Genomic DNA, 25,999 nt, shown 5'->3' on the forward strand with positions numbered 1-25,999 from the left:
AGCCATATATCCCTGGAAGATATTCATGGATATGCTAATGCAGCCCGGCCGGGGATGAGTAACGCAGACGGTTAAGGCGTTGGCTTTCTGAGCCCAAGTTGGTAGGTACAATCCTGGCTCAGTCCGGTGCTTAAATACGTCAGCCCCGTGTTACTAGTTTTACTGGCGCGTAAAAACCTCTTGTGGGACAACATTCCGACATCTCGGCATCTCCGAAAACCGTGAAAGTAGTTAGTGGGACGTAAAAACAATAACATTATTACAACTCAATCAAGCGATTTATTTATTTATTTTTTTATTTATTTATTTGCTCTTTGCTTTACGTCGCACCGACACAGATAGGTCTTACGGCGACGATGGGATAGGAAAGGTCCAGGAATTGGAAGGAAGCGGCCATGGCCTTAAAACCCCGGCATTTGCCTGGTGTGAAAATGAGAAACCATGGAAAACCATCTTCAGGGCTGCCGATAATGGGGCTTGAACCCACTATCTCCCGATTACTGGATACTGCCTCCACTTAAGCGACTGCAGCTATCGAGCTCGGTGCAATTTATTTAGAACAGGCCTACTAATATCGTCGTATTTTATAATAAAGTTGGTATTATTTATTTTCCCTTTCATATTCATCCATGTCCTCATGCCAGGATTATCCAATTTTTCTATAGAAATGCTGGCTTGCATGAATGCTTTTGTTGTGTCTATTACACATTGCTCTCTATCACTTTTCAACTCCTTTGCGATGTGTAAAGTATCGCCAATTGTTATTTGCCGCTTAAAATTATGTTCATTTACTTCATTCTTCTTCTTTTTGTGTATTTCTGATTCTCTATGGTATTTATCGCACGCATCTCTTCGTTTTCACGTAATGCGAACATTACAGTACTTGCACATTAGAATCTTTCTTGCAGCATCAAATACATAGAACGCCTCACTGTTGTATTCCTCGGCCATTGGAAAAACTGTTGTGACTTTAGTTTTCAGCATTTTTGTACTTAAATGCTGGATATTTGCTGATAAAGGTTCATAAGTGGCGAACTTTCAATGCGAAAGAGTATAATACGCACTGCTGTATCTACAACCGATCTTGCTACGACCACAACGCCATTTGCTGTAATCGATAACAGATATACATTTTTAATGATTGCCTTAGAGATCGCGGAACTGAATACACATACTTCCGATACACAGGGCTCATCGCTTTGTGTGCATTTGTGTAGAGAATATACAGCGCTATCAATCAAAGAAGGAAACTACCATAGTCAAGTTCTCAAGAGCATTTAAACGTTTATTGGAGATCTTTTCCGATACGATTTTGCATTTTTCTTACCAAGTGGGTTATATTTCGTGATTATTTGCGCGATTCGCGTAATAAACAGATTTCGCAATATTTCGTGAGTTCATTTCACTAAAATACGTTACGGTACGGTACCTAGGTCATATAAAGGCTAGAAAGAAGATAATGAAAAAATTCGTGCTTATCGCTATTACCAAAAAATACGGCCCCTAAATATTGCATTATGTGATGATACAGGTGATTTCGCCACAGTTTATATTGATGATTTGGCTGGAGTTTTATATCATGGACCTTATCGTATACATAAGAAACTACGACCTTGTGCTTATAAATTATTTGACGGTGATTGCATTTTACTGGGATCGTACAACATTAGGAGTTTACGTAAATATATTACGAGTCCGGGGGATTTTCCGTAGAGTTGGAATATAGGTCAGGTGGCCAGGCCACTGTTATCTCTTATATAATGTACCTGTCGCAGCGAGGAGTGACAGCTTTCTAGCAGGTGGAGTTTCCCAAGTTTTGTTTTGCTGTCTACACAGAGAGAGAGAGAGAGAGAGAGAGAGAGAGAGAGAGAGTGTGAGTGTGAGTGTGTGTGTACGATTGACACGACTTAATTACCAAGGTTACGTCTGTTCTCTTTACGTAATGCCATGTATGGGTAATCTAGTAATTGATTTAATATAACGAGGATCATTAATATTGCAGATTAAGATTTATAGATTCCCCATAGACTATATGAAGTCATCCTAAAGACTTGCAATAATTTTACCCTAGGCAAAACCACGTGAATGTGTTAGCGTGTGTGAAGTGATAATCATACAGCAAGAATGTATAAAACACTTGAAAGAGTAATACGATATATGTTGTTAGTGTTAATGTTGTACAGATATAAATTGAATTGTCAAGTGTTGCATACACTGGATACATAAAATCAGCAAGAGATGACGAACATTTGTGAAAGTGAGACATCAGAAACTCGCTAAGTTATAACATTGTGTTTTTTTTTTAAAGGAAATTTTGAAGTGTTAAATATTTGTTGTAATTAAGTAGTAGGTGGAATCATCAAGATGACAAACAGTTGGTCGCAGAAGAGACGAAGATGTAATTATGTAAAATATTGTTATGTTGTATAATGAGTGAATGTAAAGCTGCTTTAAAAACAAGTGAAACGAAGGTGCAAAGTGTAGGTGTGAGCCCTCAACGAAGTGCCACTTGTTTCAGGCTCAGAGGGTGAATGTGATGTTTGGGGGCATCACTGCATGTATTAAATTATTGAACTATATAATTAATTGATAAGGTATATATATATTTAATCACAGGTAGGTCATTTTTAAATTAATTAATATATATACAGGGTTTTAATCATCCATTTCACATCATTTCATTTCTTTGTATCGTGACTATAACGTATTCTGAACGAACAAGTTATTGTGTAAAGTATTTCAACATCATTCGTATCAATAGCTTGCAGTAAATTTTCCAATAGCCGTAGCGAGGTGACCGGAGTCAGTAGGCTAATTTCAGCCCATTACCAGGAAATGTACGTCATCAAGCTTACGAGAGACCTTACCCTCTCAACCTTCTGAAGAGACAGTTGAAACCGTATGAACGCCTACTTTTCGAAGTTCGCTACCTGACGCTTCATTTCCGCACGAAAGTTCAGCCTATGTGAATGGACGTAATGAAGCAAGATGATGGATTCACAGCAATACATAGAAGGGATGAGCCCTGGAATCTTACTGGACCATGTAATATGGTTGATGGAGGTAGATTTTGATGGCTATATACTCTGCGACAAGAGCTGTAGAGGACACTCGTATTCACACTCAGATTCAGATTCACACACGTACTCGTACTCTGGGAAGACACTCTTACGACGATTCTACGTCTGCACATCGGAGAAGATTTTAACTTAGTTCACTTCGCATCTGAGTAGTATACTACTCGAAAGTTACTCTCATTGGGACCTGTTATCTCAATGACGAGAGGTAAAGTCAACAAAAGACTGGTTTTCACTAGTATAGGGCAGGAGAGCTTTTGTTATGAATTTAGTTACGCTACTGTTCTGTAATACGGAAGAATACAAGCGTATTCTCTCCATGAACGTAACCCATGGTGGTTTTGCTTTCAAATTAGGACTCATTACGACTTTATGTAAGGAGTACAGTACGGAAGTGTTAAAGGCAGGAAAGTCAGAGTACAGCTAGTGTACTATACACAAAGCGGAAGTAGGACTGGAATCCACAAGAGATGAAGCCACCTGTGCGAGAGATCCATCATTCATCAGCTTCTACGTAACAGAGTTTACAAATGGTGAGCTAATGGCATAAATTACTGCAAGTCTTCGCGCAACAGTTCATTTTCTTAGGTTTAAATTCATTTCCTTTTTTTTCTTTTTCCCCGTAAGTTCAGATTTCGTTAACACGCCGTTACGTCACGTTTTTCATCTTAATAAATAGCTGTTTTAATTTGTATTTTCTGAAATTATTATTAATGATCCTAAACTTCCAACTTAAGAGTACTTAATGGTTTATGTTCCGTCACCCGATGCCTGGGAGGTTTTTGAGTCTCATTCCATAAAAATTTCCGCGAGGAATTCACCTATGGTTCAAGGTCACATCCTAGTTCGTGAACCATGGGTAATGGCTGAGTGGCCTAGTAAGCGGTCCTGAGAGTCGGGATACCAGTTGCTATGGAATGGGAGTGGGCATCTCTGACATATTCTGAGTCATGGACCTCCTTGTGCTCAGGCAGATAGGACTATACAATTCACCGGCGGTCCTTAACCCGTTAAGAGGAGAGATCCGCACTTGGACTATGTGCAAGTAAGGTAGCATCCTGCTTCATGAATTTACCGAGCTCAAAACATTTTAAGCAAGCCTCGGACCTATGGGAGTAACCGAGTCCCACTCCCATTTGACAAGCGAGGGACTCCTTGGAAACAACTTGGCGAACAAAATGGAATTCGATGGGGAGCTATCAATATTAATGGGGCTTATGGAACAAAGAAAGAACTGGCTGAGTCAGCAAAGAGGATGTATCTGGATGTGTTAGAAGTAAGCGATATTCGGGTAAGGGGAGATACGAGGAAGACATAAGAGATTATAAAGTGTACTTGACGGGTGTTAGAAAGGGAAGGGCTGAGTCTGCAGTAGGGCTCTTTATCAGGAATGCCATTGCACGCAACATAGTTTCTGTTAGGCATGAAAATAAGCGAATGATGTGGGTAGACTTGTCAGTTGGAGGAATTAGGACTAGAATCGTCTCAGTGTATACACCATGTGAGGGTGCAGATGAGGATGAAGTTGACAAGTTTTATGAAGCATTGAGTGACATCGTGGTCAGGGTCAACAGCAAGGATAGAATAGTGCTGATGGGCGATTTCAATGCGAGAGTTGGGAATAGAACTGAAGGATACAAAAGGGCGATTGGTAAATGTGGGGAAGATATGGAAAGCTAATGGGAATGGGAAGCGTTTGCTGGGCTTCTGTGCTAGTATGGGTTTAGCTGTCACGAATACATTCTTCAAATATACGGCTATTCACCGCTGCACACGGGAGGCTAGGGCTATCAGATCCATAACAGAATATATCTAAACCAACTTCGAATTCAGGAAATCTGTTAGGAATGTAAGAGATTTCCGGGGATTTTTCGATGATACAGACCACTATCCGATCTGTAGTGAACTAAGTATCTCTAGACCTAGGGCAGAGAAAGTGAAATCTGTCTGCAAGCGAATAAGGGTAGGAAATCTCCTGGGCGAGGAAATTAGACAGAAGTACATGGATATGAGTAGTGAGACGTTTCGAACAGTAGACAGTAAGCAGGTCCAGGATATGGAAACTGAATGGGTGGCATACAGGAATGCTGTAGTAGAAACAGCAAGGGAATGCCTAGGAACAACTGGGTATAAAGATGGGAAGAGGCGAACATCCTGGTGGAATGATGAAGTGAGAGCAGCTTGTAAACGTAAAAAGAAGGCTTATCAGAAATGGCTCCAAACAAGGGCCGAGGCAGACAGGGAATTGAACGCAGATGAAAGAAACCGAGCGAAACAAATAGTTGTTGAATCCAAAAAGAAGTCGTGGGAAGATTTTGGTAATAACCTGGAAAGGCTAGGTCAAGCAGCTGGGAAACCTTTCTGGACAGTAATAAAGAATCTTAGGACGGGAGGGAAAAAGGAAATGAACAGCGTTTTGAGTAATTCAGGTGAACTCATAATAGACCCTAGGGAATCACTGGAGTGTTGGAATATTTTGAACAGCTTCTCAACGTAAAAGGAAATCCTCCTGGTGGTGTTGCGAACAGCCAAGCTCATGGGGAGGAGGAAAATGGTGTTGGTGAAATTATGCCTGAGGAAGTGGAAAGGATGGTAAACTCCATTGTCATAAAGCAGCAGGAATAGATGAAATTAGGCCTGAAATGGTGAAATATAGTGGGAAGGCAGGGATGAAATGGCTTCGTAGTGTAATAAGATTAGCATGGAGTGTTGGTATGGTACCTTCAGATTGGACGAAAGCAGTAATTGCACCTATCTATAAGCAAGGGTACAGGAAGGATTGCAAGAATTATCGAGTTCTCATTGATTAGTGTACCAGGCAAGGTATCCACTGGCATCTTGGAAGGGAGGGTATGATCAGTAGTTGAGAGGAAGCTGGATGAAACCAGTGTGGTTTCAGACCACAGAGGGGCTGTCAGGATCAGATTTTCAGTATGCGCCAGATAATTGAAAAATGCTACGAGAGGAATAGGCAGTTGTGTTTATGTTTCGTAGATCTAGAGAAAGCATATGATAGGGTACTGAGGGAAAAGATGTTCGCCATACTGGGGGACTATGGAATTAAAGGTAGATTATTAAAATCAATCAAAGGCATTTATGTTGACAATTGGGCTTCAGTGAGAATTGATGATAGAATGAGTTCTTGGTTCAGGGTACTTACAGGGGTTAGACAAGGCTTTAATCTCTCACCTTTGCTGTTCGTAGTTTACATAGATCATCTGCTGAAAGGTATAAAATGGCAGGGAGGGGTTCAGTTAGGTGGAAATGTAGTAAGCAGTCTGGCCTATGCTGACGACTTAGTCTTAATAGCAGATTGTGCCGAAAGCCTGCAGTCTAATATCTTGGAACTTGAAAATAGGTGCAATGAGTATGGTATGAAAATTAGCCTTTCAAAGACTAAATTGATGTCAGTAGGTAAGAAATTCAACGGGAACTGAATGTCAGATTGGTGATACAGAGTTAGAACAGGTTGATAATTTCAAGTACTTAAGTTGTGTGTTCTCCCAGGATGGTAATATAGTGAGATTGAATCAAGGTGTAGTAAAGCTAATGCAGTGAGCTCGCAGTTCCGATCAACAGTATTCTGTAAGAAGAAAGTCAGCTCCCAGACGAAACTATCTTTACATCGGTCTGTTTTCAGACCAACTTTGCTTTATGGGAGCAAAAGCTGAGTGGACTCAGGATATCTTATGAATAATTAGAAGTAACAGACATGAAAGTAGCAAGAATGATTGCTGGTACAAACATGTGGGAACAATGGCAAGAGGGTACTCAGAATGAGGAGATAAAGGCTAATTTAGGAATGAACTCGATGGATGAAGCTGCAAGTATAAATTGGCTTTGGTGTTGGGGTCATGTGAGGCGAATGGATGAGGATAGGTTACCTAGGAGAATAATGGACTCTGTTATGGAGGGTAAGAGAAGTAGAGGTAGACAAAGACGACGATGGTTAGACTCGGTTTCTAACGATTTAAAGATAAGAGGTATACAACTAAATGAGGCCACAACACTAGTTGCAAATCGAGGATTGTGGCGACCTTTAGTAAATTCACAGAGGCTTGCAGACTGAACGCTGAAAGGCATAACAGTCTATAATGATAATGTATGTATGTAATTCACCTTCGTATGAAGAATAATAAACATAGGTGTGTGTGTGTGTGAATGGACACTTCACTCACACAAGACTGGATAAGAATGGTTTGGGAAAATTGAGCAGGTCTCTCCTTTGATCCCCAGCCCTCCTTGTATTGGACAGTTTATGTGACTACCCGAAGAAAGACACCAAGAAATTATTGGAAATCGTGAATACCAATTTGACAACGATTGTTGGTTTAAAGACATCGGTACTTCAACGACTCGGACATTTTGATAAATTAACCATTCAAAGACAGTGTCCAAAAACTCTACCAGCGCTGGATGGCAGAAAGCATTCACAAATTTACTCCAACATGCAAGATTCGGAAACCACCTGTGGAACTCCTTTGCGAGTGGACAGTGCATGCCCGAGACATGATTTCTGAAAAAGAGCTTCACATGTCAGATGGAAGTGAAAATTATTTTGTCCGACTCCTTGGCTGAAGTCAGTGTTGAGGTCTTTGGTTTAGAAGATCCTGGGTTCAATCCCTGGCCATGTGGGGGATTTTAATTGAGCCTGATTAAGTCTTCTGGTTCGGGGACTGGATGTTTGCGTTTGTCCCAACTCTTTCCGCTTCATATTCAAACAACACACCACACTACTCACCACCAAGAAACACGCAATATGATTTTATTGCAAGATGTTTTTACATTGCGCCAACATACACAGGCCTTGCGGCAACAATGGGATAATACCAATATAAATGGTCTGTTATTGGACATTATAAATTTTCCAGCTAACTCATTCCTGGCTGCCAGCGTTTCGCCCCTGTGTGTCAAGTCGGGCTCATCAGTTGGTAAATAGCACACCCACCAAGATGCATGGCTGGTGCATACCGTGGAGGCCATTGCATAGGCTGCTTAGAGCCACCGGCAGTGCTAATGCACTAGGAGACTTTATCTATGGTAGCCAGGCAGGCATTTTTACCTAGATATGATGGCTGGTTGTAGGTCCACTCAGCCTACACGATAACAATGATTTCAGGAGTTACCTACCGGTGAGATGGCAACCCTGGTGTAGAAAGCGAGGAATAATGGCTGTAAGGATTTGTCACACTGACCATGCGTCACCTCATAATCTGCAGGCTTTCGGGCAGAGCAATGGTCTCTAGGTAGGCCAAGACCCATTAGACTGTAGTTGGATTCCATTTCGGAGCGTCTGTAAATTTTTAATTATACATATTTGATTATTGTGATGCTTAGCTAAATTGATGATGGTTTTAATTTGTTCCCGGATTTCCGTTTTCCCGTATTGTGTGTTTCCTTTTCATGACCCCTCCAAAAACAGAGAATAGAGATTTCGCTATAATTAGAAATGAACCTAAGAGGCCTAATGTCTCTAAATTCATTTATGAGGTGCATAAATACAGGTCGGATCTTATGCAATTTGTCATCACTGGTAAAGTAGAGAAATCGAAATATTGAAGAGAACATATTTTCTGACAAACAACACGTACAGCAAGGGGTTAGAAAGCATTTTATCAACTGCCCAGTATACTTCCATTGATGGTTTCTTGACAAAATTCATTTATAGCTATAATGTGTCATGAAAACCTATAAATGTTATCAACCCATTTGTGAATCCTACTATTTGGAGATTTTTTTTCTTTGATATTACAGTATATTTTTCCTCATTTTCCCCTGATATATATTTGTTTTTGTGTGATTGAACAACCCCAATTCCATTGGTGTATCTATGAGGCTTCATATTCAGGGCATTGTTATCTGTGCTTGAGCTGGCTACTCCCTCAACCCTACAGGTGCTTATTTGTCTACTTTGCTTTAATCACTTGAACTAACAGATTTTACAGTATGGTTTTCAAAGTTACAGTCATCAAAGCTAAACTCAAAATCACTGTCATTGTCTATTGCATGTTTTATAAATTCCATTGTAATTTCCATGCTACTATCATTCCATACACATCATAAACTGCTCGAGGAATGACATAGTTATGACTAAATAAGAGATCTGATTTAAACATTCATAGCATATTACATTGTTGTGTAATCTCATAAGTAATTCATAGAGCTGTCTCCTGATTACATACAGGAAAACAGATGTGTTGGTCCGCAGCAGGCTGTTTTTATAAGTCGTAGCGAGATGCAGCTCAGTACTTCCAGTTGAGAATGATGATGATGATAATAATAATAATAATTTTTTATTATTATTATTACTATTATTATCGTATGGCCTAAGCTACCGAGTGCAGATATTTTAAATTTGATGCCATCTGGCTGTCTGCTCAACAATTTCGACATTCCATTTTACTCTAGGCCTACTAGATGGCAGAGTAAACCAAAACTCCCTTGGGCGTCTGTGGCTGAGATTTAATGAATTTTGTCAGGTGAACACCATACGTGCCACAAGAGATTTTTTACATGCCGACATCATATGATGTGGAGTATCGAACAGACTTTTTTCCACCCTTCAAAAATCCTGCTACCTCTGCCATGTTTGAACCCACCATCTACTGCTGATCCACAGAGAATGATGAAACAACACAGATGCAACTACATCTGGTTTCGTATCAAAACCCTTTCGTGACCAGGTAGAATGTACATTCTGAATTCAAATATGGAACCATTGGTGGCATTTACTTGCAAGTAAATTTTTCTCGAACAAATAACTCCCGAGACAAAATTATACGAGGGTTGGGGCAAAAATCATGGCAAATATATTTTTTTTTCTTCAAGATACCAGTCCAGTTGGAAAATGTGACATATACAGATGAAAGGACAAGGTGTTAACCACGTGTGGACAATGAATAGCACTGAAATATCGTAACACACTAATTTATTACGGTAGTGCACAGGGCAATATGACCTTCGCGGTGCAAAAGAATGACAACACAGTACACAAAGTTGACATAACCTGGGCCTAAAGACCCTCAAAGTAGTCCCCTGCTACTGACACCACATGCTGCCAACGATGTGGGAGGTGTTGAATACCATCTGCCTCAGCATTTGCCGCACCATGTGTGACACTGGTCGCCTGTTGGCGCAGAGCATTAGCAATGTCCTCTCGTGTTGCAAACCACCTATCGCGTAATGGTTTCTTAATCTTTTGACGAGGTCAAAATCACAGGGCGCAATGTCAGGAGACTACGGTGGGTGCTCCAATTCTTCCCAACCCCAACGTCGCAGTAGCTGCCCTACACACTCTGCTTTATGTGGTTTTGCATCGTCATGCAGGATTATTGCACTGTCCACAAGATCCGGACGTTTCTCCCGAACGCCACGTCATACCTTTCGCACCTGTAGTACTGTGCTGTCACTGTTCTGCCATGACAGGTCGTCCCGAACATTGCTCATCACTGGTTGACACACGTCCTTGCTGAAACTTTCCTACCCACCATGCTATTGTACAGTATGGTAGGGCATTATTCCCAAGGGCTTCCACTAATTCACTGTGACATTCCATCGCATTTCTCCCTCGGACAACGGCTATTTTGATGTAAGCACGCTGCTCAACACGGATTACTTCCATCTCGCATCACAGTCACCAACTCTCTGATTTCACAGCCCTCGCAGCACTACTACTGGCTATCACAGAGCCATACGTTGTTCTGCATACACATTATACCTGCAGAACTTCCACACGACACATACGTGTGTGATCCGTTCATATACCTACAAAAAAAAAAAAATAGTTGCCATGACTTTTGCCTCAATCCTTGTATACCTCAAATATTGATGTCAGTAAATTTCCAAGTACATAGAGGAAACATTCACTATCACTGTAGTTTAGTTTCATTAAAACATCACAAAAAAATGATGAAGGTATGATATTTTTACCAATTAAATGCATAAATTTAAAGCACAAGGGGCTTTCAAGGCAATTGGGCAGCAGCCTAGTGTCAGCAAAAAGGTTAAATGACCAGCATTGAATGGATTTAAATCATCCAAAGTGACTTTCATTCTTAAACAAAAATTTACATACGTAATCATTATAGACTCCTATGCCTTTCATCGTTCAGTCTGCAAGCCTCTGTGAATTTACTAAAGGTCACCACAATCCTCAATTTGCAACTACCATTGTGGCCTCAATTAGTTCTTTACCTCTTATCTTTAAATCGTTAGAAAAAATTTCCATAACAAGAGTCCATTCTCCTAAGTAACCTATCCTCCATTCGCCTCACATGACCCCAAAACCGAAGCCGGTTTATGCGTACAGCTTCATCCATCGAGTTCATTCCTAAGTTAGCCTTTATCTCCTCATTCCGAGTACCCTCCTGCCATTGCTCCCACCTGTTTGTACCAGCAATCATTCTTGCTACTTTCATGTCTGTTACTTCTAACTTATTCATAAGATATCCTGAGTCCACCCAGCTTTTGACCCCATAAAACAAAGTTGGTCTGAAACAGACCGATGTAAAGATAGTTTCGTCTGGGAGCCGACTTCCTTCTTACAGAATAATGTTGATCGCAACTGCGAGCTCACTGCATTAGCTTTACGACACCTTAATTTAATCTCACTATATTACAAACCTGGGAGAACATACAACCTAAATACTTGAAATTATCGACCTGTTCTAGCTTTGTATCACCAATCTGACATTCAATTCTGTTGAATTTCTTATCTACCGACATCAATTTAGTCTTTGAAAGGCTAATTTTCATACCATACTCATTGCACCTATTTCCAAGTTCCAAGACATTAGACTACAGGCTTTCGGCACAATGCGCAATTAAGATCAAGTCGTCAGCATAGGCCAGGCTGCTTACTACATTTCCACCTAACTGAATCCCCCACCGGGCGAGTTGACTGTGAGCGCAGAGGCGCGCGGCTGTGAGCTTGCATCCGGGAGATAGTAGGTTCGAATCCCACTATCGGCAGCCCTGAAAATGGTTTTCCGTGGTTTCCCATTTTCACACTAGGCAAGTGCTAGGGCTGTACCTTAATTAAGGCCACGGCCACTTCCTTCCAACTCCTAAGCCTTTCCTATCCCATCGTCGCCATAAGACCTATCTGTGTCAGTACGACGTTAAGCCCCTAACAAAAAAAAAAAAAAACTGAATCCCCCCCTGTCATTTTATATCTTTCAGCAGATGATCCATGTGAACTACGAACAGAGCAAAGGTGAAAGATTACAGCCTTGTCTAACCCCTGAAAGTACCCTGAACCAAGAACCCATTCTACCATTAACTCTCACTGAAGCCCAATTGTTAACATAAATGCCTTTGATTGATTTTAATAATCTACCTTTAATTCCATAGTCCCCCAGTATAGCAAACATCTTTTTCCTTGGTACCCTGTCATATGCTTTCTCTAGATCTATGAAACAAACACAACTGCCCATTCCTCTCGTAGCATTTTCCAATTACCTGGCGCATACTGAAAATCTGATCCTGACAGCCTCTCTGTGGTCTGAAACCACACTGGTTTCATCCAACATCCTCTCAACGACTGATCGCACCCTCCCTTCCAAGATGCCAGTGAATACTTTGCCTGGTATACTAATCAATGAGATACCTCTATAGTTGTTGCAATCCTTCCTGTACCCTTGCTTATATATAGGTGCAATTACAGCTTTTGTCCAATCTGAAGGTATCTTACCACCACTCCATGCTCATGCTACTACTCTACGAAGCCATTTCATCCCTGCCTTCCACTATTCTCCAACATTTCAGGTCTAATTTCATCTATTCCTGCTGCTTTATGACAATGGAGTTTATTTACCATTCTTTCCATTTCCTCAAGCGTAATTTCACCATCATTTTCCTCCTCCCCATGAGCTTGGCTGTTCGCAACACCACCAGGATGATTTCCTTTTACACTGAGGAGATGTTCACAATATTCCCTCCACCTCTCCAGTGATTTCCTGGGATCTATTATGAGTTCGCCTGATTTACTCAAAACACTGTTCATTTCCTTTTTCCCCTCCCTTCCTAAGATTCTTTATTACTGTCCAAAAAGGTTTCCCTGCTGCTTGACCTAGCCATTCCAGGTTATTACCAAAATCTTCCCACGACTTCTTTTTGGATTAAACAACTATTTGTTTCGCTCGGTTTCTTTCATCTGCGTACAATTCCCTGTCTGCCTCGGCCCTTGTTTGGAGCCATTTCTGATAAACCGCCTTTTTACGTTTCACAAGCTGCTCTCACTTCACCATTCCACCAAGATGTTCGCCTTTTCCCATCTTTACACACAGTTGTTCCTAGACATTCCCTTGCAGTTTCTACTACAGTAGTCCTGTATGTCACCCATTCACTTTCTGTATCCTGAACCTGCTTACTGTCCACTATTCAAAATTTCTCACTAATCATATCCATGTACTTCTGTCTAATTTCCTCGTCCAGGAGATTTTCTACCCTTACTCGTTTGCAGACAGATTTCACGTTCTCTACCCTAGACCTCGAGATACTTAGTTCACTACAGATCAGATAGTGGTCTGTATCATCGAAAAATCCCCAGAAAACTCGTACATTCCTAACAGATTTCCTGAATTCAAAGTCGGTTAAGATATATTCTATTATGGATCTGGTAGCCCTAGCCTCCCATATGTAGCGGTGAATAGCCGTATGTTTGAAGAATGTATTCATAACTGCTAAACCCATACTAGCACAGAAGTCCAGCAAACGCTTCCCATTCCCATTAGCTTCCAAATCTTCCCCACCTTTACCAATCACCCTTTCGTATCCTTCAGTTCTATTCCCAACTCTCGCATTGAAATCGCCCATCAGCACTATTCTATCCTTGCTGTTGACCCTGGCCACGATGTCACTCAATGCTTCATAAAACTTATCAACTTCATCCTCATCTGCACCTTCACATGGTGAATACACGGAGACAATTCTAGTCCTAATTCTTCCAACTGATAAATCTACCCACATCATTCGCTCATTTACGTGCCTAACAGAAACTATGTTACGTGGAATGGTATTCCTGATAAGGAGCCCTACCCCAGACTCTGCCCTTCCCTTTCTAACACCCGTCGAGTACACTTTATAATCTCCTATCTCTTCCTCGTTATCTCCCTTTACCCGAATATCACTTACTCCTAGCACATTCAGATGCATCCTCTTTACTGACTCAGCCAGTTCTACTTTCTTCCATAAGCCCCATTAATATTGATAGCTCCTCATCGAATTCCATTTTGCTCGCCAAGTTGTTTCCAAGGAGTCCCTCACCTGGGACTCCGTTACTCCCATAGGTCCGAGGCTTGCTTAAAATGTTCTGAGCTCAGTAAATTCATGAAGCAGAATGCTACCCTACTTGCCCGTAGTCCAAGTGAGGATCTCTCCTCTTAACGGGTTATGGACCACCGGTGAATTGTATAGTCCTAGCCACCTGAGCACAGGAGGGCCACAACTCTGAATATGTCCGAGATGCCCACTCCCATTCCATAGCAACTGGTATCCCGACTCTCAGGACCACTTACTAGGCCACTCAGCCGTTGCCCATGGTTCACGAACTAGGATGTGACTACAGTAACCCACACAATGAACCATAACAAAAATTAAGATAACTTTTTAATCAAATTCCCAAAACATTACTAGCTGTGTACAATAGACTGGTGGACACCCTCCTCCCATGGATGAAATAACAGTGCAGTTGCTTGGCACGGAACAATTTGAAATCAAAAGACCCATGTCAGCAGACTTACTGGCATGTTGAAAGAATCTTTTCTGAGCAATTCTGGTACTCTGGCATCTCTTACTAGTGATATCAACTGAACTAAACTCAACATACATTATTATTATTATTATTATTATTACCTCTACTTATAAGAAAAGTAATATCTAAGTGAGTAACTACAGAGCATTTCAAATTGTAAGGGACTTTCCGAGCTCTTCTCAAGTCCTATGTAACTCTGGTTCAATTACATCCAAGACTGCATTAATTCTCAGCAAAAGAGGAAGAATGTATTACTATTTACCTCAACAACTTCACTAGTGCAGGAATTCCTCCACTTTTGAAAATGGCCAACAGACCCTGTCGATGATGAGATAAGTTATGGAGAGTACCCACAGCAGCCTTAGTGGACTCCAAGTCATTACTATTGGAAATAGCTCGCACAAGGGCGGCGACCATCTAAAACAATAATGAAAAATCAGTAAATTTACATTCCTATTGGGTACATTTAATTTCCAAATGAAAAAGGAGGATTCACACAAGCTACAAATTCACATATCAGTCGAGCAAGGTAGGAAAAAGTATAAACCATACATGACTCTTGTTTGTTCCTTTCCAATTCAGAAATTTAGACAAAAGCTTTTGAAAATAACATTGCATCTTCCTTATATCCAGATATTTTCCCCACCTTGTGTAGGAGGCATTAAAAAAAAAAAGCCCACAGTTGCAGTGTTAAAGGAGAAAAGCATTTCTGTGTAGGGCTCAAATCTTTTATTCACCAGGAAATCAATTAAAAAATACCCATGGAAATAGTGTAGCCTAGAGAAGTATACTTACAGTAACTATTGAGCGATTGTTCTCCAAAATCTGATACAAAGGGATAAAAATAAGTAAACCTCAAAAATTAGATCACAAGAGGAGAGTAAAAACTACCATATGTGTACTTCCAGTAATTTGCATGTGGATAATTTGCTTTGCAGTTCATTCACAGGTGTCTAAGTGTAATTTTGTAATGGTAGCCATTGTTATAGTAACTAATCATGACACATAGTAAAATGATCTGTGTCATTTAAAAGAATTTTAATGTGATGCATAGAAATTAAATTATAGTGATCCTAAAAAACTAAATTTGGTTGCTCTGCAGTTTAACAGTAGGTCTACTTGCACACTGCTATGAGAATGCTACAAAATTGGAAACATATGGGCATGAATCTGCTCTGCAGGTAATACAGCACAAATTTCCTTTATTTTGTATGCTGACACAATACAAGAAGAACCTACCTTCCTCCCTTTCAAAATTGCCATGCCCCAAGGTTGCTGACCTACAGTTGTGAAGGGTAGATGTGCCAGTGCTAACACTACAGTTGAGAAGTGTGAGCTAAGGTGCAGGAAGTCTTTTCAAACCTTTGAACTGAAGTCAGCAGCAACAGTTTTCAACTGCGATTTGAGATTGTGTCAGATTTAAATGTGAGTGGTCATAAAATGAAAAACTGAAAATTAGAGAAAGACTGGAGAACAGCAAGTCGACATCCAAACTAGTCAGCGAGTTTGGTGTGGGTGAAACTATATTAAGAGACATGAAGAAACAAAAGGAAAATCTGATCTTTTCTACTAGGTGTGATCATCTATTGGCCCGAAAATCACCGAGAACATCGGACACGGTGCATTTAATAAAAAATGAGCAGAAGGTATTCCTGTATCTGACCCAATGTGTGCTGAGCAAGCAAATCTTTTCACTCTGCTCTTTGCTTACAAGGAGATTTCAAAAGCATCATCTGGCTGGCTTACACGGTTTAAGCGATGCTGTAAATATAGAAATTGCAATTCACGAGGAAAGTTTTAGTGCACAAAAGAATGCTGCTGTATTGCACAAGAATTTCAATCAATCATTACTGAAAAAGAACAGCTTGACCTGCCACAACTTTACAATACAGAAAAGACAGGATTGTTTGGAAATCTTTTCAGTCCTGTACACTAGTGATATAGAAAGGCAAGCAAGGCGCAGGCCATAGATCATCGACAGAAACAATAACCACAATAGCGAGTAACTAAGCAGTGCTCTTTGTTGACAATGTCCCCCCGAACATGAGAGTGAACACATCATTATTTTACTGTTCCAGTTTCCCGGGTACTGTTGGCGAGCCTCTTCCACTCTGTTTTATAGAGATCCATCCTACTGTTAATGACGTCCTCTAGAGTCCATCATCGAGGTGCAAGACTCATACTTACAATGTTCATCCAGTGGGTTCTTGGTCTTCCCACCATCCATTTTCCTGCCACATGCCTTTCCAAGTTAACGTAAGATGGCCTTGTTGGCTCCATTTTTATTACATCCCCGAACCACCTCATTTTGTGTATGTGGGGCTATGCCCTTTTTCCATTCACAATCCCTAAATTGTACCTACAATTAGTGGAAAATAATAATAATAATAATAATAATAATAATAATAATAATTATTATTATTATTATTATTATTATTTTGAATATTCTGACCTGATCTAGCAACGATGTCTCAATCCCGCTTCTTTTCTAACCATGCCATTTCTTAACTTGTCCAATTTTCTTTTTTGAATTGTGGACCTAAGGAACTTTTGTTCCAATACAAATTCATCTTATCATATATCAAGATGGCATCAGCGAAGGATGTAAGTGAAGATAGCTCCCGGTTCTCTTGTGAAATAATCGGGAATAAGTGTGGTGTAAACAAGAAGCGAGTGAAGAATGGTATCCAGTGTGAAAAGTGTTTAATTTGGTACCATTTTTTGAGTGTATATGTAGTGCTGGTTTTGCTAAAAATGAAGATACTTGGATCTGTGTTAGCTGTGGCAAGAGCAATTTGAATAGTGGTAACAAACCTAGGCCTACAACGAACAACGAATCGCTGGCGTCTCATTCCTTAGAGGATGGAGGTAATGATAATGTTCTTGTAATTCTCTCTTTATTGCAACAGGATTTACAAGCATTAAAAGCGGAGAATGAGATTTTAAAGGAGAAGGTACGTTTACTGGAATCGAAAGTACCGGTACCAGTGAACACTCAGAACACAGGTGGCTCTGTGAATTCTAGCGCGTGGTGTCAAGTTGCTTCAGATTCTAGGAGGAAAAGTGTACACTTAAGGACAATTTTGTAATTAACACCAAAAATAGACTTTCAGCCCTGAGGGAAGTAAGTGATACGCAAGGTATCCGTACGGGAAGCAGTCAAACGTATAGCGCAAATTCCGTTAAGAGAAGCAAAGTTAGGCCTAAAATCCCACACAGTGCACCGGCGAAAGTATCGAACATTCTTATATTTGGTGATAGCCAGGCGAGGGGAATTGCGGAGAAAATGAACAATAAAGACATTGCAGCATCGGCTGTCGTCTATCCTGGGGCCCCAATGAAGAAGGTATTGGAAAACACAGAGCAGGCGGCAAGAAATCTCGGAAGTCGTGATGCAGTAGTGATCATCGGCGGGACGAACGACGTAGCTCACAACGACGCTAAGAATGTAATTTCTGAACTTAAATGTACACTAGGTAAGCTGACTCTCACTAACATCTTTGTAGTGAACGTGCCCCAGAGGCATGATTTGATTAGAGACTCGTGTGTGAACACTGAAGTGGATAAAGTTAATACAGATATGGTTAAAATTTGTAAACATTTTCGTAATACACAGGTAATTGATAGCAGCAGTTTCGAGAGACACTGTTACACAAAGCATGGCCTTCATCTAAACAATTCAGGTAAACGAAAGATAGCAAATATTGTTCTAGATTTTATTAATCTTAAGATAGGTACTGTAAAAAAGGCAACTCCCTTGAGTTATAATACTGACCAGGAAAACTAGTAGAAAGAGCTTCAAGCTGGCTCAGCCAACTAGAAAATGAAACTCAGGAAAGTAAGGAATTTCACGTTACCCAATTGCAACAGTCAAGTTTTAGGGAGGAAGGGGGTCTGAGATTGCTCTTAGTAAACTGTCAGAGTGTAGTAAATAAACAATTAAAATTTGGTACATTGATGGAATCTTATGAGACTGATGTGGTGATAGGAGTGGAATCATGGTTGAGAGAAGGAGTGGGTAATAGAGAAGTATTTCCAGAAGGGTACACAGTCTATCGTAGAGACCGAGAAGATAAAAAGGGAGGGGGGGGTGTTTATTCTGGTGAAGGAAACTTATTGTTCACATGAATGGTTTACCGATGAAAGGGATGAAATATTAGGGATAAAATTAATTTGTGATAATATGAAGGAGGTGGGAATTATAGGAACATACAGGCCTGGAAGAGAGGAAAGAGACATGGAAATATTTAAGAAAATAGATTATACTCATAAAAACAATAATAATGATGTGGTAATAATTGGGGGAGATCTAAACTTGCCGGAAGTTGAATGGAATGGAGCTGCAAGTGAAGCCCATGAACAGAAACTGGCAAATAAGTTAATTTGGGAGGGAGGATTTACACTAGTACAAGAACCAACTCGTCTCAATAACTTACTAGATATATTCTTGGTTAAACCATGGGAAATTGTTGATAAAACGGAGGTAATTGAAGGAATAGGTGACCATAAGGCTGTAATAATGGATGAGGGACTGGTACCAAAAAGGCTTAATAAGAAGGTCACACAAGACAAGAAATTGTAAAGAAAAACTAAAGTTGATGAATTTGGGACTTACCTTAAATCACAATTCAGTTGTTGGATAAGTGAAGGGAGTAATGTGGATACACTTTGGGCTAAATTCAAAGGAATCATTTGGGAAGGAGAGAAGAGATTTGTACCTGTTAAGAAGGGTAAAATGACCTCAGACCCTGTTTATTATACAAGGGAAATAAGAAAATTAAAAAGAAAATGTAGAATAGTAAACAGGAAAATCAAAGAAGGTAGGGAGAGTAGAGAAAGTAGAAAACAGCTAATGAGGGAACTGAACAGAGTGAAAAAGGAAGCAAAAGAGAATTATATGAATGGCATTCTTCAAGAGCATAATGACCACAAAGGGAAATGGAAAAAGCTGTATTCATATATCAGGAATCAAAAAGGAAAAGGAATCCAAATTCCTACAAAGGTGGGAGAAGGGGGTGAACACTATTTAACAGATACTGAGAAAGCAAACCTCTTTAGTAAGAAATTCAGAGATTCAGTAGATGATTGTCAGGAGTTGGAAACCGAAACAGAAGATAGAGAGGGAGAGAGACAGAGGGAAATAAGAAGCTTCTCATTCACAAATGAAGATATTTTCAGAGAAATCCAACTGCTCCAGCAAGGAAAAGCAGCAGGAAGTGATCAAATTACTGGGGAGGTGTTAAAGGCAATGGGGTGGTACATAGTGCCTTATTTAAAATTTCTCTTTGACTATGTCATAAATAATAGTGTCATACAAAAGGAATGGAAGGAATCTATAACAACACCAATTTATAAAGGAAAGGGTGATAAAAGGAAACCAGAGAACTACAGACCAATCAGCCTGACCAGTATAGTTTGTAAAATACTGGAGAGTTTAATATCAAAGTACATCAGAGGGATATGTGATGATAAAAATTGGTTCATGAGGAGCCAGTATGGATTTAGAAAATTTTCTTGTGAGGCACAACTGGTGGGATTTCAGCAGGACATATCAGACCAATTCGATTCAGGAGGCCAGTTAGATTCCAAAGCCTTTGATAGAGTGGAACATGGAATATTATTAAAGAAATTGGAGGGAATAGGATTGGACGTAAGGGTTACACGTTGGGTAAAAACATTTTTAAATTCAAGGGTTCAGAAAGTCAAAGTAGGAAATAACGTATCACAGGAAGAGAAAGTTCGGAAGGGAATTGCACAGGGTAGTATAATCGGTCCGTTACTTTTCTTAATATACGTAAATGATTTAGGGAATAATATAACATCAAAAATACGATTGTATGCAGATGACAATTGTTTATAGGGAAATAAATACCATTGAGGATTGTTCAGAATTACAAAGGGACCTTGCGAGTATCCAACAATGGGTTGAAGAGAATAATATGAAGGTTAATGGAGGCAAATCAACTGTTACAACATTTACAAACAGGAGTTTTAAAACTGAATTTGAATATACTTTGGATGGGGTAGTTATCCCAAAAGATGGCAAGTGCAAATACTTAGGTGTGAGATTTGAAAGTAATTTGCACTGGAAGGGTCATGTGGATGACATTGTTGGGAAAGCGTACAGATAGTTACATGTCATAATGAGGCTACTTATAGGATGCAACAAAGAATTAAAAGAGAAAAGTTACTTAAGTATGGTTCGTCCATTATTGGAATATGCAAGCAGTGTTTGGGATCCTCACCAAGAATACCTAATAAAAGAAATACTGTGCAGAGGAAAGCCGCAAGATTTGTAACGGGATTTCAGGAGAAAGAGGAGTGTATCAGAAATGTTAAAGGAACTAGGGTGGGAAACTAAGTAAGAGAAGGGAGAAAACTAGACTTATAAGACTATATAGAGCCTATACAGGAGAAGCAGCATGGGGAGATATCCGTGAGAGACTTCCGTTGGAAAATAATTATATCGGCAGGACTGACCACAAATAGAAAATTAGAAGGAATTTTAGCAGAAGCGATTGGGGTAAATTTTCATTCATTGGGAAGGGTGTGAAGGAGTGGAACAGTTTACCAGGTGTAGTGTTTGATCCTTTTCCAAAATTTGTACAGATATTCAAGAAGAGAATAAACAGCAACAGAGAAAATAAATGAAATGTTAGAGGGCATTCGACCAGTGCAGGTTAATATAAAGAAAAAATGTGTGTGAATAAATTAATTCCATCCCCTGGTCTAAGGAGTTGGACAGCCAAAGTAGGGGACTGCCTGTAGGGGTGAAGTACAAGGGGACTTCGAGGGCCCTGGGACCGCTACGGTAGCTGTGAAGGCCCTTCAGGAACTCTGAAAAGTGGTGGTAAAAGGGGCTCTGGTTAAGACGCAGCAGGTCGTTATGCTACTTAGGTTCCAGAATGGGTAAAGAAAAAGTAAATAAATGCAATGTAAATTTTAATCTTATACCAGTTGTACAGTATCATTTGAAGTAATTCCACATACTGTATATCAGTTGACTATATTTGTAAGTAGTACGGTACAGGAGATAGTATAAGTAGAATTTTGTAAACAGTATATATTTATTAAGGATGAGCTGTGTGTTTAATAGAAAAAATTGTTAGTGTAAATTGTATAATAGTGTATTACAGGAAAATTTTCTTCTCTTGTTAATTTAATATTTAGTGCTTGACAATAATGTATTTTAGTGTACCATTTGCCGCCGAGGTAGACACCTCATTTGCAAATAAAGATTTTGATTTTTGAACTTCGTCTCAGATGCCAGAAACCTTGAAGAGTTCTTAGTCAGGGTGCAAGTTTCGACACCATAGGTTAAGATTGGTTTTAAGTACTAATTGAACATCACAGCTTTGATTTTGTTGTACTGTGGGGTCCCAGAGGAGTGTTTTACTTGCTGATAAAAATGAGAGCTCTTCTGTACTCTATTCACCTTTGTGGCTATTGTGTCTTGTGAATTTAAACTGCCAATGTCTGTAAAGGTTTCCACAATTTCTAGTGGACTGTTTCCTAGCATGATGTTCGCTGGTCATCCCTCTCTGTTTATTGCTGTTTTGGATTTGCTTATCTTGAGACTGAATTCCTGGAAATTAAACTTTCATTCATTGCATCTCAAACTGTACTTGTTCCTCAGTTTCTCCCCAGATCATGATGCCATCACTGGAAGCCATTGCATTTAGTTCACGTGAGGTTTCCTTGATGGTCTTCATTATGTCATTTAGGATGGACATAAGGAATAATAGGAATAGTGCACTGCTGGACTGCACTTTTGGTCTGGAACCAGGATGAATGTGTCACAAAATCGCATACAGCTGGTACACTTCTCATACAGCATTTGAACTTTCCTCGCCAGTCCCTCTGGCACATTACTCTTCCCAGCCATTCCCGTATCTTCTCACTTGCAATGCTGTCATATGCTTTCTCAATATCCAGGAAAACCATGAACAGATCTTTGCCTTTCTCCCAACATTTCTCTTTGAACATACAGACACTGAAAATTAAGTCTGTTGTGGACCAATTAGGCCTGAAGTCATAGTTCCTCTTCTAACTGTGGCTCTAAGACGACTCGCAGTCTGCTCTTCAAGATCTCCTTAAGAATCTTAAAGCTATGAGAAAGGAGCCTTATTCTATGGTAGTTGGAGCAATTTGGCAATTTCCTTTCCCTAAACAGGGGATAATGACACCCTTGCTCAAATCAGCAGGTATCTCGTCATCTTTCCAGACTGTATTAAGTTCCCTGTGTGGCCAGTGTAAGCCCTGAACTCCTACTGCTTTAATCATGTCTGTTGACTTCTATTCCTGGGAATTTCCCTTGTGGCATCTTCTTAAGGGCCGCTTCTGTTTCTCCCCATGTAATGGGAGGTTCCTCTGTAGGTTTTAACAGTTTGTTCTTTTGCTGTCTGATCTGCTTCTTTCCTGTTCAATAGGTGATCAAAATCATTCTGCAGAACCTTTCTATATCCTCTTCTTTCCTGGCCAGGTTTCCATTGGGATTGTCAATTGCTTTGATGGTTTTGATGCATTCCTCAAGAGATGATATTTTCGTAAAATTCCTTCCCTCTAATATAACTTCTGTTCTACAACTGGTGATCATAAACTAAAATTATTAGTGATAGGAAAATCTAAAAAGAACTTGTTTTAAATGAGGAAACATCCAACTGCATTAATATTATCAAAAGGCTGCATGAATGGAAACACAGATACAGTGAAACATCGTCAAGACGTTTGTGCAGCGGACAAGAAAAAAAGAACATATTAAGCGACAAAACGTACTAAGAAATAAACGAGTAACTACTATCCAACAGGAATATGGAAACACTAGATGGGATTCTTTATGACACAAGGGCATTTTATGTCGTGTATCCGCAGGGGCAGTGAAAACTATAGGCCTATCTACCATTTCTAAAGATGAGAGGAAAGTATTAAAAGCTATGAAAAAACATGAGAGAACAAATGAAATTAAATGCTGTATGGCTTTTAGTGCCAGGATGTGTCCGAGGACTTCGGCTCGCCAGGTGCAGGTCTTTTGATGTGATGCCCATAGGCGACCTGCGTGGCGGAATGAGGATGAATTGATGATGAGGACGACACATACACCCAGTCCCCGTGCCAAGGGAATTAACCAATTGTGGTTAAAATTCTCGACCCTGCCGGGAATCGAACCCGGGACCCCTGTGACCAAAGGCCGGCATGCTAACCATTTAGCCATGGAGTCAGACAGAGAACAAATATGAAAACCTTTTCTGCTGGGGATTATAAAATAATGAATACCAGTATACTGAAAGGTGTCAAAAACACCAGACAAGAAATATTAAAACATGTGCACAGGGGCCAACAAAAATATCGAAGTATTATTGCGGATAACACTCTTTCTAAAACAAAGTTTAGTAGAAGCCTTTTATTTCGGAGCAGTGGGTTATTAAACATTATTTTCTGGTCACACTGTTAGACAATGAATTGGAGGTTACATTCGACCATGCGCAACTGCGAGGAATGACTTTGGCTGCCATTTTGAATCAAACAGAACTTTGACAAACTTGAGTGACTGAGTCGAAACTCGAAGGTGAGAGTTTCAACATTCGCGACCTCTGCACGCTTATGCCAGTCCACTTCCCGACAGACTTTTAATTTTGTCTTCATAAAGTTAAGGAATTTCACATTTTCCGTATCCTTAACTAGGCTATCAAAAGACAAATATGCACAATGCAAGTCAATTTTCGAATGGAACGCGAAATACAATCACAAACAGACTCGCTCTGCTATTCAGCAATCTCGATGCTAGCCGGCAAGCAAAACTGAACATTCCTGAGGCTAACAGCTTGCTCCCCAAAAGTGCAACTTATCCTTTGAAGTTCAGGAAGGCCTTTTCCCATAATCATGCAACTGTGGCAACAGCTCATACCCGGGTTCGAAATCACGCTCCATTCAGAAGGGATGACAAATACAGTAACATTTTCAGGTCTAGGAAATATTATATCATACTAAGTGGTAATAGCAAAAATTTGTGGCGCGATAAGCGAGGTATTTTTATATAGATTTAATACAATGATAATCGGGACTTTGAATTTACGACGTGCTAAGCGGTAAAACGTGTTAATGAGGAATGCACTAACGAGGTTTCACTGTATTTAAGGACTGGTTTCACAATTACTTTGTGAAAGTACATTTAAAGCAACGGCCTACGTAACTAAACAGTCTCTGCAAATCAGTATTCTTGATTGACAATGCACCCTCCCATCCACACAGAAGTGAACTTAGGGATTGTGATATTTTCGTCAAATTCCTTCCCTCTAATGTAACTTCTATTCTGCAACCTATTGTCCAAGGCATTATCGCTGTAGTTCATCTTCTCAATTACAGCAATTCTTTGAGGAAAGGAAAACACAGATATTCCTACATTTTGCAAGGAAGTTAAGCTTATTGGATGCCTTCAATACAGTCAAGTCATGAGCGAAAATAAATATCAATACACTCACAAGATCATGGAAAACATTCTAGGTAAAACAAATGCCTGCTTCAATGAAGACTATGTATGGAACATGCAAGGTATTCTCTCTACAATGACATTATTAATACAAAACCTAAATGAATGCCAAGATGCAGAACAAAGTGACATTGAGTGGTTAGACATTGATAAAAGTGATTATGGTTTCATGCACCACAGACATGGGACAGAGGAGATATCGACGAATTCTTAGAGAAAGTAGAAAAGGAGTTAAATAACGTGGAAGTGATTATAATAGGAGACTTAAATGCACAAGTGGGAAATGAAAGACAAGGAAAGGAAGAAGTAATTGGACCATATGAATATGGGAAAAGGAATGAAGGAGAGTATTAGTAGTAGTAGTAGTAATAATGTTATGGGCTTTACGTCCCACTAACTACTTGAATGGATTTTGGAGACGCCAAGCAGCAGGATTTTATTCCCGCAGGAGTTCTTTTACATGCAAGTAAATCTACCCGCAGGAGTTCTTTTACATGCAAGTAAATCTACCGACACAAGGCTGACTTATTTGAGCACCTTCAAATGCAACCGGACTGAGCCAGGATCAAACCTGCCAAGTTGGGTTCAGAAGGCCAGTGCCTCAACCGTCTGAGCCACTCAGCTCAGCAAGGAGAGAAGCTTGTCTAGTTTTGAGAGAGGAATGGAAAAATTGTGGGTGGAATG

At 40.0% G+C, this 25,999-nt stretch overlaps 1 protein-coding gene across 3 annotated transcripts in view; it reads right to left on the reverse strand.

The window, feature by feature from the left end:
- Positions 1-25,999, reverse strand: part of arm (armadillo) — a 251,436-nt gene that overhangs the window by 130,674 nt on the left and 94,763 nt on the right. For all 3 annotated transcript variants that reach the window (XM_067141649.2, XM_067141650.2, XM_067141651.2), the window contains exon 6: positions 15,092-15,246. In XM_067141649.2, the coding sequence (XP_066997750.1) occupies positions 15,092-15,246 (155 nt within the window). The remainder of the gene's footprint in view (positions 1-15,091; positions 15,247-25,999) is intronic.

The sequence above is a fragment of the Anabrus simplex genome, chromosome 2 (genome assembly GCF_040414725.1).
Source record: "Anabrus simplex isolate iqAnaSimp1 chromosome 2, ASM4041472v1, whole genome shotgun sequence".
NCBI lineage: Eukaryota > Metazoa > Arthropoda > Insecta > Orthoptera > Tettigoniidae > Anabrus > Anabrus simplex.